Source organism: Saccopteryx leptura, chromosome 2, assembly GCF_036850995.1.
Source record: "Saccopteryx leptura isolate mSacLep1 chromosome 2, mSacLep1_pri_phased_curated, whole genome shotgun sequence".
NCBI lineage: Eukaryota > Metazoa > Chordata > Mammalia > Chiroptera > Emballonuridae > Saccopteryx > Saccopteryx leptura.
In genome coordinates, this window is record NC_089504.1 from 216,847,469 (window position 1) to 216,859,874 (window position 12,406).

The 12,406-nt window shown below is 51.2% G+C and overlaps 1 protein-coding gene across 10 annotated transcripts in view; it reads right to left on the bottom strand.

Annotated features, from left to right (window-relative positions):
- PDE9A (phosphodiesterase 9A) overlaps positions 1-12,406 on the bottom strand; it is a 100,334-nt gene that overhangs the window by 15,052 nt on the left and 72,876 nt on the right. For all 10 annotated transcript variants that reach the window (XM_066370093.1, XM_066370095.1, XM_066370094.1 and 7 more), the window contains 6 exons: positions 11,277-11,351; positions 7,692-7,778; positions 6,716-6,820; positions 6,322-6,404; positions 4,780-4,936; positions 1,926-2,039 (listed from right to left, as the gene is read on the bottom strand). In XM_066370093.1, coding sequence (XP_066226190.1) covers positions 1,926-2,039; positions 4,780-4,936; positions 6,322-6,404; positions 6,716-6,820; positions 7,692-7,778; positions 11,277-11,351 — 621 coding nt within the window. The remainder of the gene's footprint in view (positions 1-1,925; positions 2,040-4,779; positions 4,937-6,321; positions 6,405-6,715; positions 6,821-7,691; positions 7,779-11,276; positions 11,352-12,406) is intronic.

Consider the following 12,406-nt stretch of genomic DNA (forward strand, 5'->3'; position numbering starts at 1 on the left):
TACAGTCAAGCTGCTACATTATTAAACTCACATTGCCTAAGGCATAAGGAGATAATTCTGTTCTTGTTCTAACTAGCCTTGGAACTTACACTTGAACTCTCCAGTCCCCTGTCAATGCCTGAACATACACAAGACCTCCAGATAACCCCCTGATTACCTCTGAAGGACTAAGGAAAGAATGTTCATGTATCCAGACCACTGGACATGACCAGACCTTCTGGGGTCCATCCTTCCAGACCACCTGATATCCAACTGATAACCATTCTGGACTAATCCTAGGGCTAAGAGTGCAGGACTGATTCTTCTCAAGAATGTACTTTTTGCTATAAGAACTTAGCTTTTCTTTCTTCTTCAGGAGACTTCTGGGTTTTTGCCTAGCTGTGTTTATGGTTTGAAAATCCTAAGACCCTTGAATAAATTTTGATCATTTATTTCTAGCTAGAGCTTCCAGACGCTTTTTGAATTCATCCGACAATAAGAAGCAGAGGGTAAAGGAATAATAAAAGTGGATAGTGCTGGGACCCCTGAGTGACAAAGTGGCACATTAGAAATATAGGGTGAAGGGGACTTTCATGTAAAAGAAGGAGGGCTTCGGCTCCCCAGCCCCTGAATTGGAGCAGCAACTTCAGTGCTGCCTGTTGACCCCATGGACATCCACCAGGCAGAACCTGATTCCTCCTGCTCCCTCCAGCCCAGAGTTAGGAAAATGGTACAAATGTCAGAGGTAGCATTAGCTTCTGCCCTCTGCTCCCAAGCCTGGTGCCTTCCTTGTGTTAGCCTGGGCTCTCTGCCCGCCTGGGAGCCCTGGCCCAGGCTGCTGTCCTGCAGATGCCTCCTCTCCCCTGCTGCGTCCTTCCAGGTCCTGCTCTGGCCCTACTCTCCAGCCCCTGATTGTGGTCCCTGCAGCACAGCCTGGTGTCCAGCCACATCTTGTTTGTGCTGTTCTCCAGGTGGGTGCGTTTCTGGCCCTTCCAGGAGACCGGTTCCCTCTGAGCCTGGTGAGGTCTGCTCCAGCAGTGGGTCCCTCAGAGGGAGACGCTGTCAGGCTGAAGGCTTCAGTCAGAGCGTTTCTACCTGAACCAGCTAGATGAGTGCCTTCAGGATGGGCTGCAGCATAAAGGACTTGCTCCAGGCCCAGATGACTGTCACCTGGAATTGCCAGTGTTTGGGGTTAAAGTGTTGGGTGCCACTCAGGGTCTGAGGCTGATTGAGCATAAAGGTTCACCTGGGCTGTGGGCCCTGAATCTGCCTGGCTGGTCTTCCAGGAGGGGCACCTGGGGAACTTGGCAAAGGACGGCTGCCTTTAGCTCACTGGTTGGTGAAATTTCAGCTGAACCTGGAGGTGAGCACCGCCCCTTAGCCCTTCTCTCGTAGCCCGGCCCTATGGCTTCCTGGAAACTGACCCAGGCCTTTCTTGTCTCCCCTGTGAGAAGACAGGCCGCAGGCCGCAGGCAATTCAGGGCCCTGCCCAGCAGGCCTCTGGGGGGACGCTGACCTTGACACCAGGCCTGGGCCAGCCCGGGCATGGCTGTCCCGGAGGGAGCTGAATCAAGGCCTCAGGCTTGGCCACCGGGTCTCCAAGTTGGCCTCCCAGAGGCTGGTATTCAGCATGTTTTCTGGGCTGTGCCTTTGTGGGAGAGCCAACTTTGTTCTTAAACATCAGACTAGATGAATTGCCTTCACCCACTTCAAATCAGGATGAGATGAGGGATGTAAAAATGTCCCTTTTCACTGGAGAGCTTTCCCAGGAGAGGTTCCCGCCAGGCAGCTTTCCCTGTTAAGATGAGGGCCTTTGAAAGCCAGCTTTATTGACACCTCACTCCAAGAGGAGGTTAAGAATTTTGGTGTTTTGGTTTTCAGTGTGAGCTGGAGGAGAGGACTCATTCACCAGCCACCTCTAAAAGAGGTAAAACAAGCCTACTTACAAGGGTCATGTGCTCCTCATTGCTGTAGTCAAAATTCTCCATTTTTTCTTTGAAAGAGTCCATGATCTCCGCATGCCTTGCCATGTCAGTGGCCAAGATTAACGTGATCATCCCCTGAATAGTGAGAGCAAAGCGTTAACACCAGGCATGATCCCAGCGAGTCCTCACGAGTGCTGACTGTGGACTGAACCCCCTGCACACATGAAGCCATTATGTCCTCATGCCAACTCGACGAGTGTGTCTAAGAATTCCTGTCCTCACTTTTAAATTTGGAAACTGAGCCTTGGAGAGACTGAGGCACCTGCCCAGGCGGCAGCTGGAGATGAAAGGCTGGGGTTCAAGCCAAGGAGAGAGCTGACGTCTCTGGTGCTGCATCTGCGAGCTATCAGCAGCCACGCCTCCCAGGACGAGTCAGTTGTGGATGGCAAAATGCTTATCACTCGGTTTAGTAATCTTGTCCCTTTCAGATCTTGTTAGAGGTCAATGACCGATTTCCCAAGGGTGTTTTTTTCCTATAATCTAATCTGTATGTGATTATTTGTACGCTTATTGCTTGGGAAAGATCATAGTCTGATTGTACAGAATGGTGTTCTCTTAGAAACAAGTTTGTAAATGAGGATGGAATGAGTTTTTAATATAAATATTTTATTACCCTGCCCTGTTAATCAAATATTGGTTTAGAAACAACATAATTGTCGGCCTAGCGTGCGGAGGACCCGGGTTCGATTCCCGGCCAGGGCACATAGGAGAAGCGCCCATTTGCTTCTCCACCCCTCCACCGCGCTTTCCTCTCTGTCTCTCTCTTCCCCTCCCGCAGCCAAGGCTCCATTGGAGCAAAGATGGCCCGGGCGCTGGGCATGGCTCTGTGGCCTCTGCCTCAGGCACTAGAGTGGCTCTGGTCGCAATATGGCGACGCCCAGGATGGGCAGAGCATCGCCCCCTGGTGGGCAGAGCACCGCCCCTGGTGGGCGTGCCGGGTGGATCCCGGTCGGGCGCATGCGGGAGTCTGTCTGACTGTCTCTCCCTGTTTCCAGCTTCAGAAAAATGAAAAAAAAAAAAAAAAAAAAAAAAAAAGAAAAAAAAAAAAAAAGAAAAAGAAACAACATAATTAAAAACCATGACCATCTGACCATCCATTAATCCATCCATCCAATCCACTCATCCACTGATCAATTTATCCACCTAATTTGTCGGTTGGTTCGTCCATCCATCCATTCATCCATCCATCCACCCACCCACCACCTACTCATCCCACAGTATGTACAAGCACAACCCTGTACTGAGTACGGTGTGCTACTTTTTCAAGAAAATAAAACCACAAGCATCAAATGCAGAAATCAAATCAGCCAATATATATGATCTCAGATGTGTTTTGGAGGAAGGGGAACACCACTGGCATTTTGAATGTTGCAATTTCCCTGTAAAGATTTAATTGTGCAAGACTAAAAGATCTACATCCGTGAGGAGTTAGCCCTCAAAATATACAATGACAAAATGTCATTAAAAATTGAAACAAATCTCAGAAAAAGTCTGGTTGGAACATCAGGAGAGTGTTTGAGATAGGACCACCCTGTGTGTGTCCCCCCAAGGCAGACAGCATAAGAAAGATCCCGGCTGTGGGGTACACGCTTCCTCCAGTCAAGCACTGTCTTCCCAGGGTGGGGGGGTATGTTGAGTCTCGCACAAACAGGGTGTTCAGGTGCTTTGATTCTCCAGGCCGTGTGTGTTCCAGGTTGCTGGGCAGCCATGGGGGCGGCAGCCAAGGCAGTGCTGTCTCCAGGATTTGCCCTTCTACATGCTTCAGAGAAGGCTTTCCCAGGGTTTGGTAATGGTGGCACATAATTTGCTAGGTGGTTTCCACAAACATGGAATAGAAGCCCGAATGCCCGGAGATAGGGAGCGAATTGCACCGGGAACCGTGAGGCAATGACGACCGTGATTAAGCACTGTAGTTAGCTCTGAACTTTCTGGAAGCGGGGACAAGTGGGGAAACAATGGTTTATGAAGCTGTTTTCTGATGGAGTGAACCTTGTCAGTTCTCCAGAAGGGAGGTGACTGTTTTCTTAGCACTGGATTCTAGATTATTTATCAGGTGCTCCTTCAAGAAGGCCACAGGGACATCAAATGGCTGGGGTTTTTGTCTGTGGAATGTTAGAGTATGACTCCTCCAGACACTGATGATGGCTCCTGTACAGTGTCCTGAGGCTGCCATGCACACAGATCAGGTGGCTGAGAAGAAAAATAAGTGTTCTTTCACAGCTATGGAAGCTAGAAGTCTGAAACCAAGGTGTCAGCAGGGTCCTCCTCCTTCTGAGGGCTCAAGGAGAGGACCCTTCCTGCGTCTTCCAGCTCCTGGCAGACCCAGATGTTCCTTGGCTTGTGTCCACATCACTCCAGCCTCTGTCTCTGTCACCTCATAGCCTTTTCGTTCATGTACCTGTGTCTTCTCTTCTGTCTCAATGACACTTGTCATTGGATTTAGGGCCCACATGGATAGTCCAAGCTAATCTTATCTAGAGATCCTAACGTAAATTATAACAGTGAAGACCCTTTTCCCAAATAGGGTTACATTCACAAGGTCCGAAAATCAGGAGGTGAACATAGTGTTTATGTGGCAGGGGTCTGGCTACCACTCAACCCACTATATTCATCCAAGAGAATCACCCTGCACAATTCCCTCTCCTACAAGCGTCAGAGGGTGGAACACAGAGGTGTGGTCAGTGGGAAATCCTACGTGAAGGGGGTATTATTTGTGGTGAGTTGGAAGTGTCTGTCTCCAGACAGCTGGCATTCTCTCTCTCCTCCCAAACTACCCTTCACCCTGCAGTCAGAGTGCCCTCCCCACCCTGTGCACCTGTCGGATCTGCTTGAATCCGTCCGCCTGCACGTTGGAGAAGATGTTGCACTCGGGCTGGGCAAGGATCTGGAAGGCCACGGCACAGTGGTGGTTCTCCAGGGGTGAGATGTCATTGTAGCGGACGGCCAACTCTGTGCGGGCATTGATCTGGTACCTAGAGTTGGGGGTGAGGGGAAAGGAGCCTGCATTTGGAGGCACCTCTAAGTCAGGGCAACATGCCAAGGAGTATAAATTGTGCCTGTAGGGGCTGAAAGACACTTTCAAAGGGGCTGATGAAGTGAATTGCCTTCAGCGCATGCCAGAAACTCCCTTCTCTTGGATCCCCTGACTCTCTGCTGCCCCTTTAGTGAGATAACCCCAAGTTTTTTGTTTTGTTTTATTTTTGAGAGAGAGAGAGAGAAACACTGATTTGTTGTTCCACTTATTTATGCATTCATTAGTTGTTTCCTGTATGTGCCCTGACCAGGGATCGAACCTATAATCTTGGTGTATTGGGACAATACTCTAACCAATTGAGCTACCTGGGTAGGGATATCCCCAAATTTTTATAGTCTTAACAGGTAGACACCCCCCAGAAATCCCAATTTCTCTGTTATGGTGCCCCGAAGGTGACCAGGGGCACCATATTTCCATCGTGCAAAAGGCAGACATTTGGAAGAAGCAACCAGTGCTGTGGACCAGGCCCTATGCTGGCCCATCACTGGGAGTGGGCAATGAGGGAGGGAATGCCCATGGAGTTCCACACCTTGGAATCCACTCTGGCCCTGAGAGATGGTGGCAAGGCTCTCGGACACATTTGAGGTCATCATGCATACGACAGAACCCGATATACAAACACAGCAATTTGATAGAAAGGAGTGATGTGTCACTAACACTGTGGTCTGGACTTTGGTAGTTAGGTGGGGAGGAATTCTGCCTTCACCTCTCAGAGCCAGCAGTGGATCAATGTTCTAGCAAAACCCTCAGGTCTAGCTGTGGACTCCTCCCACCCCTCGCTGGTCCGCACTCCTCAGCTCAGTCCCCCTCGCTGGTCCGCACTCCTCCAGCTCAGTCCCCCTCGCTGGTCCGCACTCCTCAGCTCAGTCCCCCTCGCTGGTCCACACTCCTCAGCTCAGTCCTTGCCCTCGTCCTCATCCCTGTCCCTGTGGAAACAGGCTGGGGAGGCTGCTTTGGGGGGAGTAAGATCCAGAGAACAGGGTATTCTGTCCATTTGTGGGCATCATGCCCTGCTTCAGGGGGAGGAGGTTCTGGTACTGCCAGAGGTTCTGGTACTGCCCTAGGCTCTAGGTCCATGCAGGAGTGTAGCCTGGAACTAGGACAGCAAAAGGGTGTGGCAACCTCTTAGGCTTTGGTAACCTTGAAAGGTCCTCCTGTCCCAGGGAAGCCCAGGGTCTTGGGAAAAGTGCCAAAGTGGGAGCTGTGTCCTATGGAACTGGCACTGGGGCCTCGAAGGCCTCCACTCACATCTCCAACTTGGGACTGGTCTGAGTATTGAGCTGAACCGAGTACCCTTTTAAAGAAAAGGCACCCTGCACATACGTGTTGTTGTATCCTGGGTGGTCCAGATCATGGCAGATGGCTGCGGTCATCAGGATTAAGATATCCATTTGGGAAAACTTCTCCTGGATTAGAGAGACGGAGAAGGGGTAGAATGGGGTGGGAAACGAGTGCTATGGGCAGGATGCAGCCCCCCTCCGCTGCTAGCCGGTGGAAGAGGACCTGCCCACTCTCTGGTGTTGGTGGGGAGGAGGACTGACTTGTTCACTGAATTGGAGGAGCCTTGCTTAGGAGGGCACTGACATCGATGGGCCGGATGGTTTTCCTGAGAGGATGGAGAAGCCTCTGGGGAGCCCCAAGGCTGTTCCCTGAGTGGGGGCCTGGTCCCTGAGCAGAGTGCAGCCCCCCTTGAAAGGGGCTCCCCCGAGAGACCCACCTGGAGCCCGCAGAGACAGATCATGCTGTACATCATTTGAGCCACGCAGAAGCAGTGTCGGAAGTTGTGGAAAGGGTTGTTCCTGTAGTTGTCATGCACGCAGAGCTGCGAGGGGGGGGGGTCCTGATCACCCTGCGCCCGCTGCCCACCCTCCTCCCTAAGGGCCTTTGTAGGCTGTTTTGGTCACTCCTTGCCCAATCCTCATCTAAACCGGAGGCCACCAGTTTTCCTATGTTTACAAGGTCAGGACGAGGCAGCCCACAGAGGACAGCTGGGAAATGGATCTCCCCTAGGTTTTCACCCTGGGCTCGTGGACTCGGGTATCACAGAGGGGGTCTGAGGAGCCCCATGGGGCATGAGGCTAAGGGTGAAGGGCCCTGGCTCCCCAGTCACCACAAGACCTCTATCAAGCCTTTCATACTTCGTTCTGGCAATATTTTCTTTATAAAAGGTCTGTGGCTAACACATTCATATATGAACACTCACACACATACATATGCACACTCATAACACAAAGGCACACTCACACATACACGCACATACTCAGACACATTTACACATGCACACTCACACATGCTCTACCCATAGGCACTCATAACACACACATTCTCATACACACACTTCCAGACACACATGCAAACACTTGCACATGTGCACATTCACACATCCACTTTCCCATAAACATGCACTCAGACATTTTCACACAGTCACACACACTTGCACACACAAATGTACTCCACACGTCCCTGCTTTAGAACACACTGCTGCACTTGTCCGCCTGGTCCTCATTGTTTTCTTGCTCACTGGAGCAGAAGCTCAGGGAAGAGTTTGCAGCGAGGACACAGAGCCTGGCTAAATGTTCTGACAACTCTCATGGGTGCCCCGCCCCGTGCCATCAGGAAGGTGCCCAGATGGTCAATCCCGTGTAACTTGATGAATCTGTGTTCAAGAGGGGCTGGAGGGAGTTGCCACTTACCAGCCACCTCTTGAGCGTAATGGGGTTGATGCTGAAGTCTCTAACCAGGCCGAGGTCATGGTACATGTGCTCTAAGCAGCTCAGCATCTACGGGCACAGGAGGAGCAGAGGACAGTCAACAGCCCGCAGGCCACCTGGCTCCCATCCTCTCGGGAGACGGGAGACGTCTGCAGGGCAAGCAGGAAGTTTCTCCAGTCCTGTCCCAGGGGTGAATCCTCCCTTCTCCAGGTGCCCTGAGAGTGTACCCTGTTGATCACAGGGTTCAGAATACCCCAGAAGGGATGTGGGATTTGAAAGAGAAGTCAGGGTTCATCGGTCAGCAAAATTCTATGCAAGAAGGAACAGCAGCGATTGGATGAGAGGGAGCATGCTACCTGCAAAGGACTGCATCAGAGGTACTTTTATTTTTTTCCACACACACGAGACACAATCTCAGTGGGTCACCATCACAGTCTGAGGTTCTGGGACACGGCTCCCTCTAACGGCTCCCTCTAACGCAGACCTGAAAGCGGTACCTCACAGACAGAAGGGCCCTTCACCTGCCTGAGTGGGGTGGGGAGTTGGGGGGCTGATACTTACATCCCAACCACGCCTCACTGTTCCCCGCTGGGGCCTGCTGGGACCAAAGTAATTTTTTTCATGTGTTAATTGTAGGGTCTGGAAGGTGAGCCTGTTCTGTAAGTGTTCCCTCCCAAGCCTTACTTCACTGACTGTCTTCTAAAGAAATCCTTATTCAAGTTGAAATAGATTTTGCTTTTAGTCCCAAAGAGGATCTATTGTCACTGTTATATTCTATTTAAATATTGCTCAGAGTTTTGGAGCTAATTAAGCGAGGGAAGACAGATTAAATTATTTTTAATAAGTGAAAGTTTGACAAACTGGGCTTTGCCTTCTGGGAGAGCAAGTCTTGGATGGAGAACCCAGTGAGAGAGCTGCAAACCAGAGGCAATTAGGATGTCACCCGGGGAGGTGGAGGGGCAGAGCATGACACCAGTGAGTGCGCCTCTGCCCAGAGTCACACACCTGTGCCCTGTCTCCGCCACATCTGCCAGCTGCTCCGGTGCCTGCACAGGACTGAGGGCTGTAGAACGATACCCCTCGCCTCCCCACCCCTGCCCGTGTGCTGCTCCAGGCAACCCTGAGGAGCTGGATGAAATGTTTGCCGTGAAATCAGAGTCAAGAGCTGGAGATGACAGGCAGACAAAACTGTCTGGTGTTACTTCTGTGGTGTCTGTGGTGGGTCTGGAGCAGGAGTGACATGGTTGTGCATCTGTGACCAAGCTGGTAGCTGGGCCACTGCAGTGGGTTCTGTGGTCAGACAGCTGTACGATGGGGAGTGTAGAGGACTCAGGAGATGACCAGGGGGCCCAGCCTGTAAGCCCAGCACTCAGTAGAGGCAGCCACGCTGCTCTCCCTAGCCCCGGGCAGTTCTGACAGCAGCGCTGTGAAGTCATGGACTCCTGGTTTGTGACAGGGGAATGCTGGGCCGGGCCCATGTGATGCTGAGCATGGCGTTGCTTCTCCTTTGAAGGGAGAGTGAACCACTGCTGTTGTGGGCGCTGACATTCTCAGGGAGTGAGCTCCTTTGTGGGTGGCTAGGTGCAGTTTTAGGGTGCCAGGTGGGTTGTTGAAGTTTACAGGTGTGACCCTTCAGGTGTTCATCTTTGCCGCCCATGGTCCAAAATTTATTGTGTCCCCAGATTTGCCAGAGGTGGGGGGTCCTGTCTTTGGGCATCTCTAGTTTGTCACTGCAGGCAGATGGATACTTTCTGGAAGCACTAGAACCCCTCACCAGTCTCCCAGTGCCGTTTAAGTGTGCCGGTGGAAGCCCCAGGTCAAGGCTGAGCCCACCTGCTGGGAGCTGCCTGGCACCTCTCACCCTAGCCCTGACGGCTGCTATACAAACACCCTGTGCTTCAGAGGACAGGGAGATGGCCGTCCCATCATGGATGTGTGACTCCTTCAACCTCTCAATGTGAGGGTGAGTCCCCTCTCTGGTCACACAGCCCTGTGCCCGGAGGAGAGAGAAACGGCGGCGAGGGCCCTCACCGGTGCTTTGCTGTCGGGGCCCAGGCTTCCCCCTTGCTTCTGGCGGGCTGCAGCCAGAATGACTTTGGGGACTGTGACTGTCCTAGATGTGTCTAGTAGTGGTGCTTGTGACCTGCTGGAAGCAGGCATCTGCATGTTCTAGGCCAGTGGTCGGAAAACTCATTAGTCAACAGAGACAAATAGCAACAGTACAATGATTGAAATTTCTTTTGAGAGCCAAATTTTTTAAACTTAAACTATATAAATAGGTACATTCCTTATCGAGGTGCCCGTACGTGGTATTTTGTGGAAGAGCCACACTCAAGGGGCCAAAGAGCTGCATGTAGCTCACAAGCCGCAGTTTGCTGACCAGGGTTCTAGGCTATTTGTTATGTCCACTTGCCCAAGGACCAGCCAGCCTGGGCCCCCTGTTCAGTGGGAGCCATTGAAACAAGAGGTCCTCATATTTCTCCCATCTTTCCAGGTCCTGTGGCCTCTCATACCCAGCCCATTTCTGATGGCATGCTGATAAGGCAGGTGATGCACACACTTAAAATGCCTCCTACTCTTGAATGCACACCTACCATCCTGCACGCTACTTGGTGTTTAGATGTTTTAGAGCACATGTGTCATCTGGCTCAGTGTTTGCTATGGGACAATCCCTTAGACCCAGGTTGGCTTTTCTCAGGTTGGGTAGAACGGCTAGGGCAGCATCTGTGGGTATCTTTGCTGGAAGAGGAGTGAGAGCAGAAATGAATGTGGCCCACTCAGGAGAGGCTTGGGTGCATAGTCCCCTTTCCCTGTGATCTGCAGGGCTGTGGCCACTGCTGCTCTGGTCCAGTGGGCAGTTTGCTGGGGGCAGCCCTTTTGCATGTCTTTGTTGAGAGAAAGCTGGAAAGAGTCCATAGGTTTTGGTGGCCGGATGTCCATGATGAGGGACTGTTTGTGTTTTTGAGGTTAGGAAAGGGTATGATTGACAGGATCAGGTAACTAGACCAAACAAGGAAAATCTCCATTTTTGGTGTTTTTTCAACAAAAGGAAAATTTACAGATATACCTTGCTTCAAGAAGTGCCTCTCCTTCCCAGTTCCTGTACTCATGCATGTCTGGGTGCCACAGCTGCCTGCGTCAACACCTTCTCCCCCGCACACTTCTCCCACGGAAACCCGTTCTTGGGGAGGTATTTCCTCACGGCGTGGGAGCTCTGTGGGCAGCAGCTGGCCAGCCGACAGGGTGTTTGTGGGGTCAGAAGATAGCCTCTGGGGACTGACAACGATGCCACAAAAATGCTAATACCATGGGGGGGGGGTTAGCACCTGCAGTCAGTACCCTGGGGTTTTAGGCCTCTTCACTTGACCGCCTGCCCCTCTGTCTGACTCCCCTTTCCTGAGTTCTGTCTCCAGGGCCCCGTGAGCCTACCAAGCATCAGTTTAACTAAAACCTGGAGAATCAAGTTAAAAACACTGAAAAGAAGAGAGAGGAGAATGGCAAAGGGGAGGCAAGGGGGAGGAGTGACAGTGATGTTCCCGTCCGGCCCTGGAAGGCTCTCTCACTCACCTCGTTGGGCTCCCAAAGCCAGACGTCGAAGGTCGGCTTGCGCAGGGCATCTATGGTCTCTGGGGAAAGCAGGTACTGGGAAGGGCAGGAGAGAGCATCAGCCTGGGCTGAGACAAAGGCCGGCCACCTCTGGCGGACAGCGGATAATTTGCCCTGTGCCCCTCTCAAGGACATCTGCATACAGACTTAAAGGCTACATTGTACAAGAATTCTGGGACAGGCAAACTCGAGGGACAGGAATCCTATTGGTGGCTGCTGGGGCAGGGCCAGAACACCAGGCACAACCACACGAGCAGGAAAGACTGTCTGCGGTGACCACTCCTTGACTGTAATGGACGATGTGATGACACTTGTTTGTCAAAATTCACAATACTCTGCACCTACAGAAGATAAACTCACTGCACTGAAGCTACAGCTCAATAACGCTGACTTGAAAAAATACAATAAAGTGAAATCAAGGGAAAAACAAATTATTTGGCATAAGTTCAAATGCTGGCAAAGAAGCTATTTAAAGTTTCTTTTCTGGGGAAGCCTGTCCCTAGTTTAGCTGTGGGCTAAAGCAGGTTCTATGCGACACCAGAGTTGGGGTTCAATCGTCACAGGAAACAGAAACTGTGATTTTAGATATAAGACAGTCATGGTGTTTTGGTATTAGATAGTGTGGTCTCCCAGGTTTGGGGGATTTTCTATCTATCTATCTATCTATCTATCTATCTATCTATCTATCTATCTATCTATCTATCTATCATCTATCTATCTATCTCTCTATCTATCATTAAGGAACTGCAATAGAGCACTTTATTTTTGACCCAGGATGGGCTACATGACTCCCTGGGGCTGGCACATGAGATATTTGGGTCACATTTTCCTATGGGAAAGACCACTAATGTCCATCTGAAAACCACAGATGACCTATAGTAACCTGGCCCCTACAAGCAAGTAGGAGCCCGAATATTAGCTCAAGAAGGCGCTGACAATCAGCAGGGCCCGAGGCCTGCTCACTCAGCAAACGGCAATGCTGGGGTGGGGGACATATCCTGAGACCCCTCTCCTGTCCTTGTTTGCAGAACTATCTCCCTTATTCCCAGGGCATTGCTGCTTTAACAAGGGCCCGGGATCTCTTTTAACGA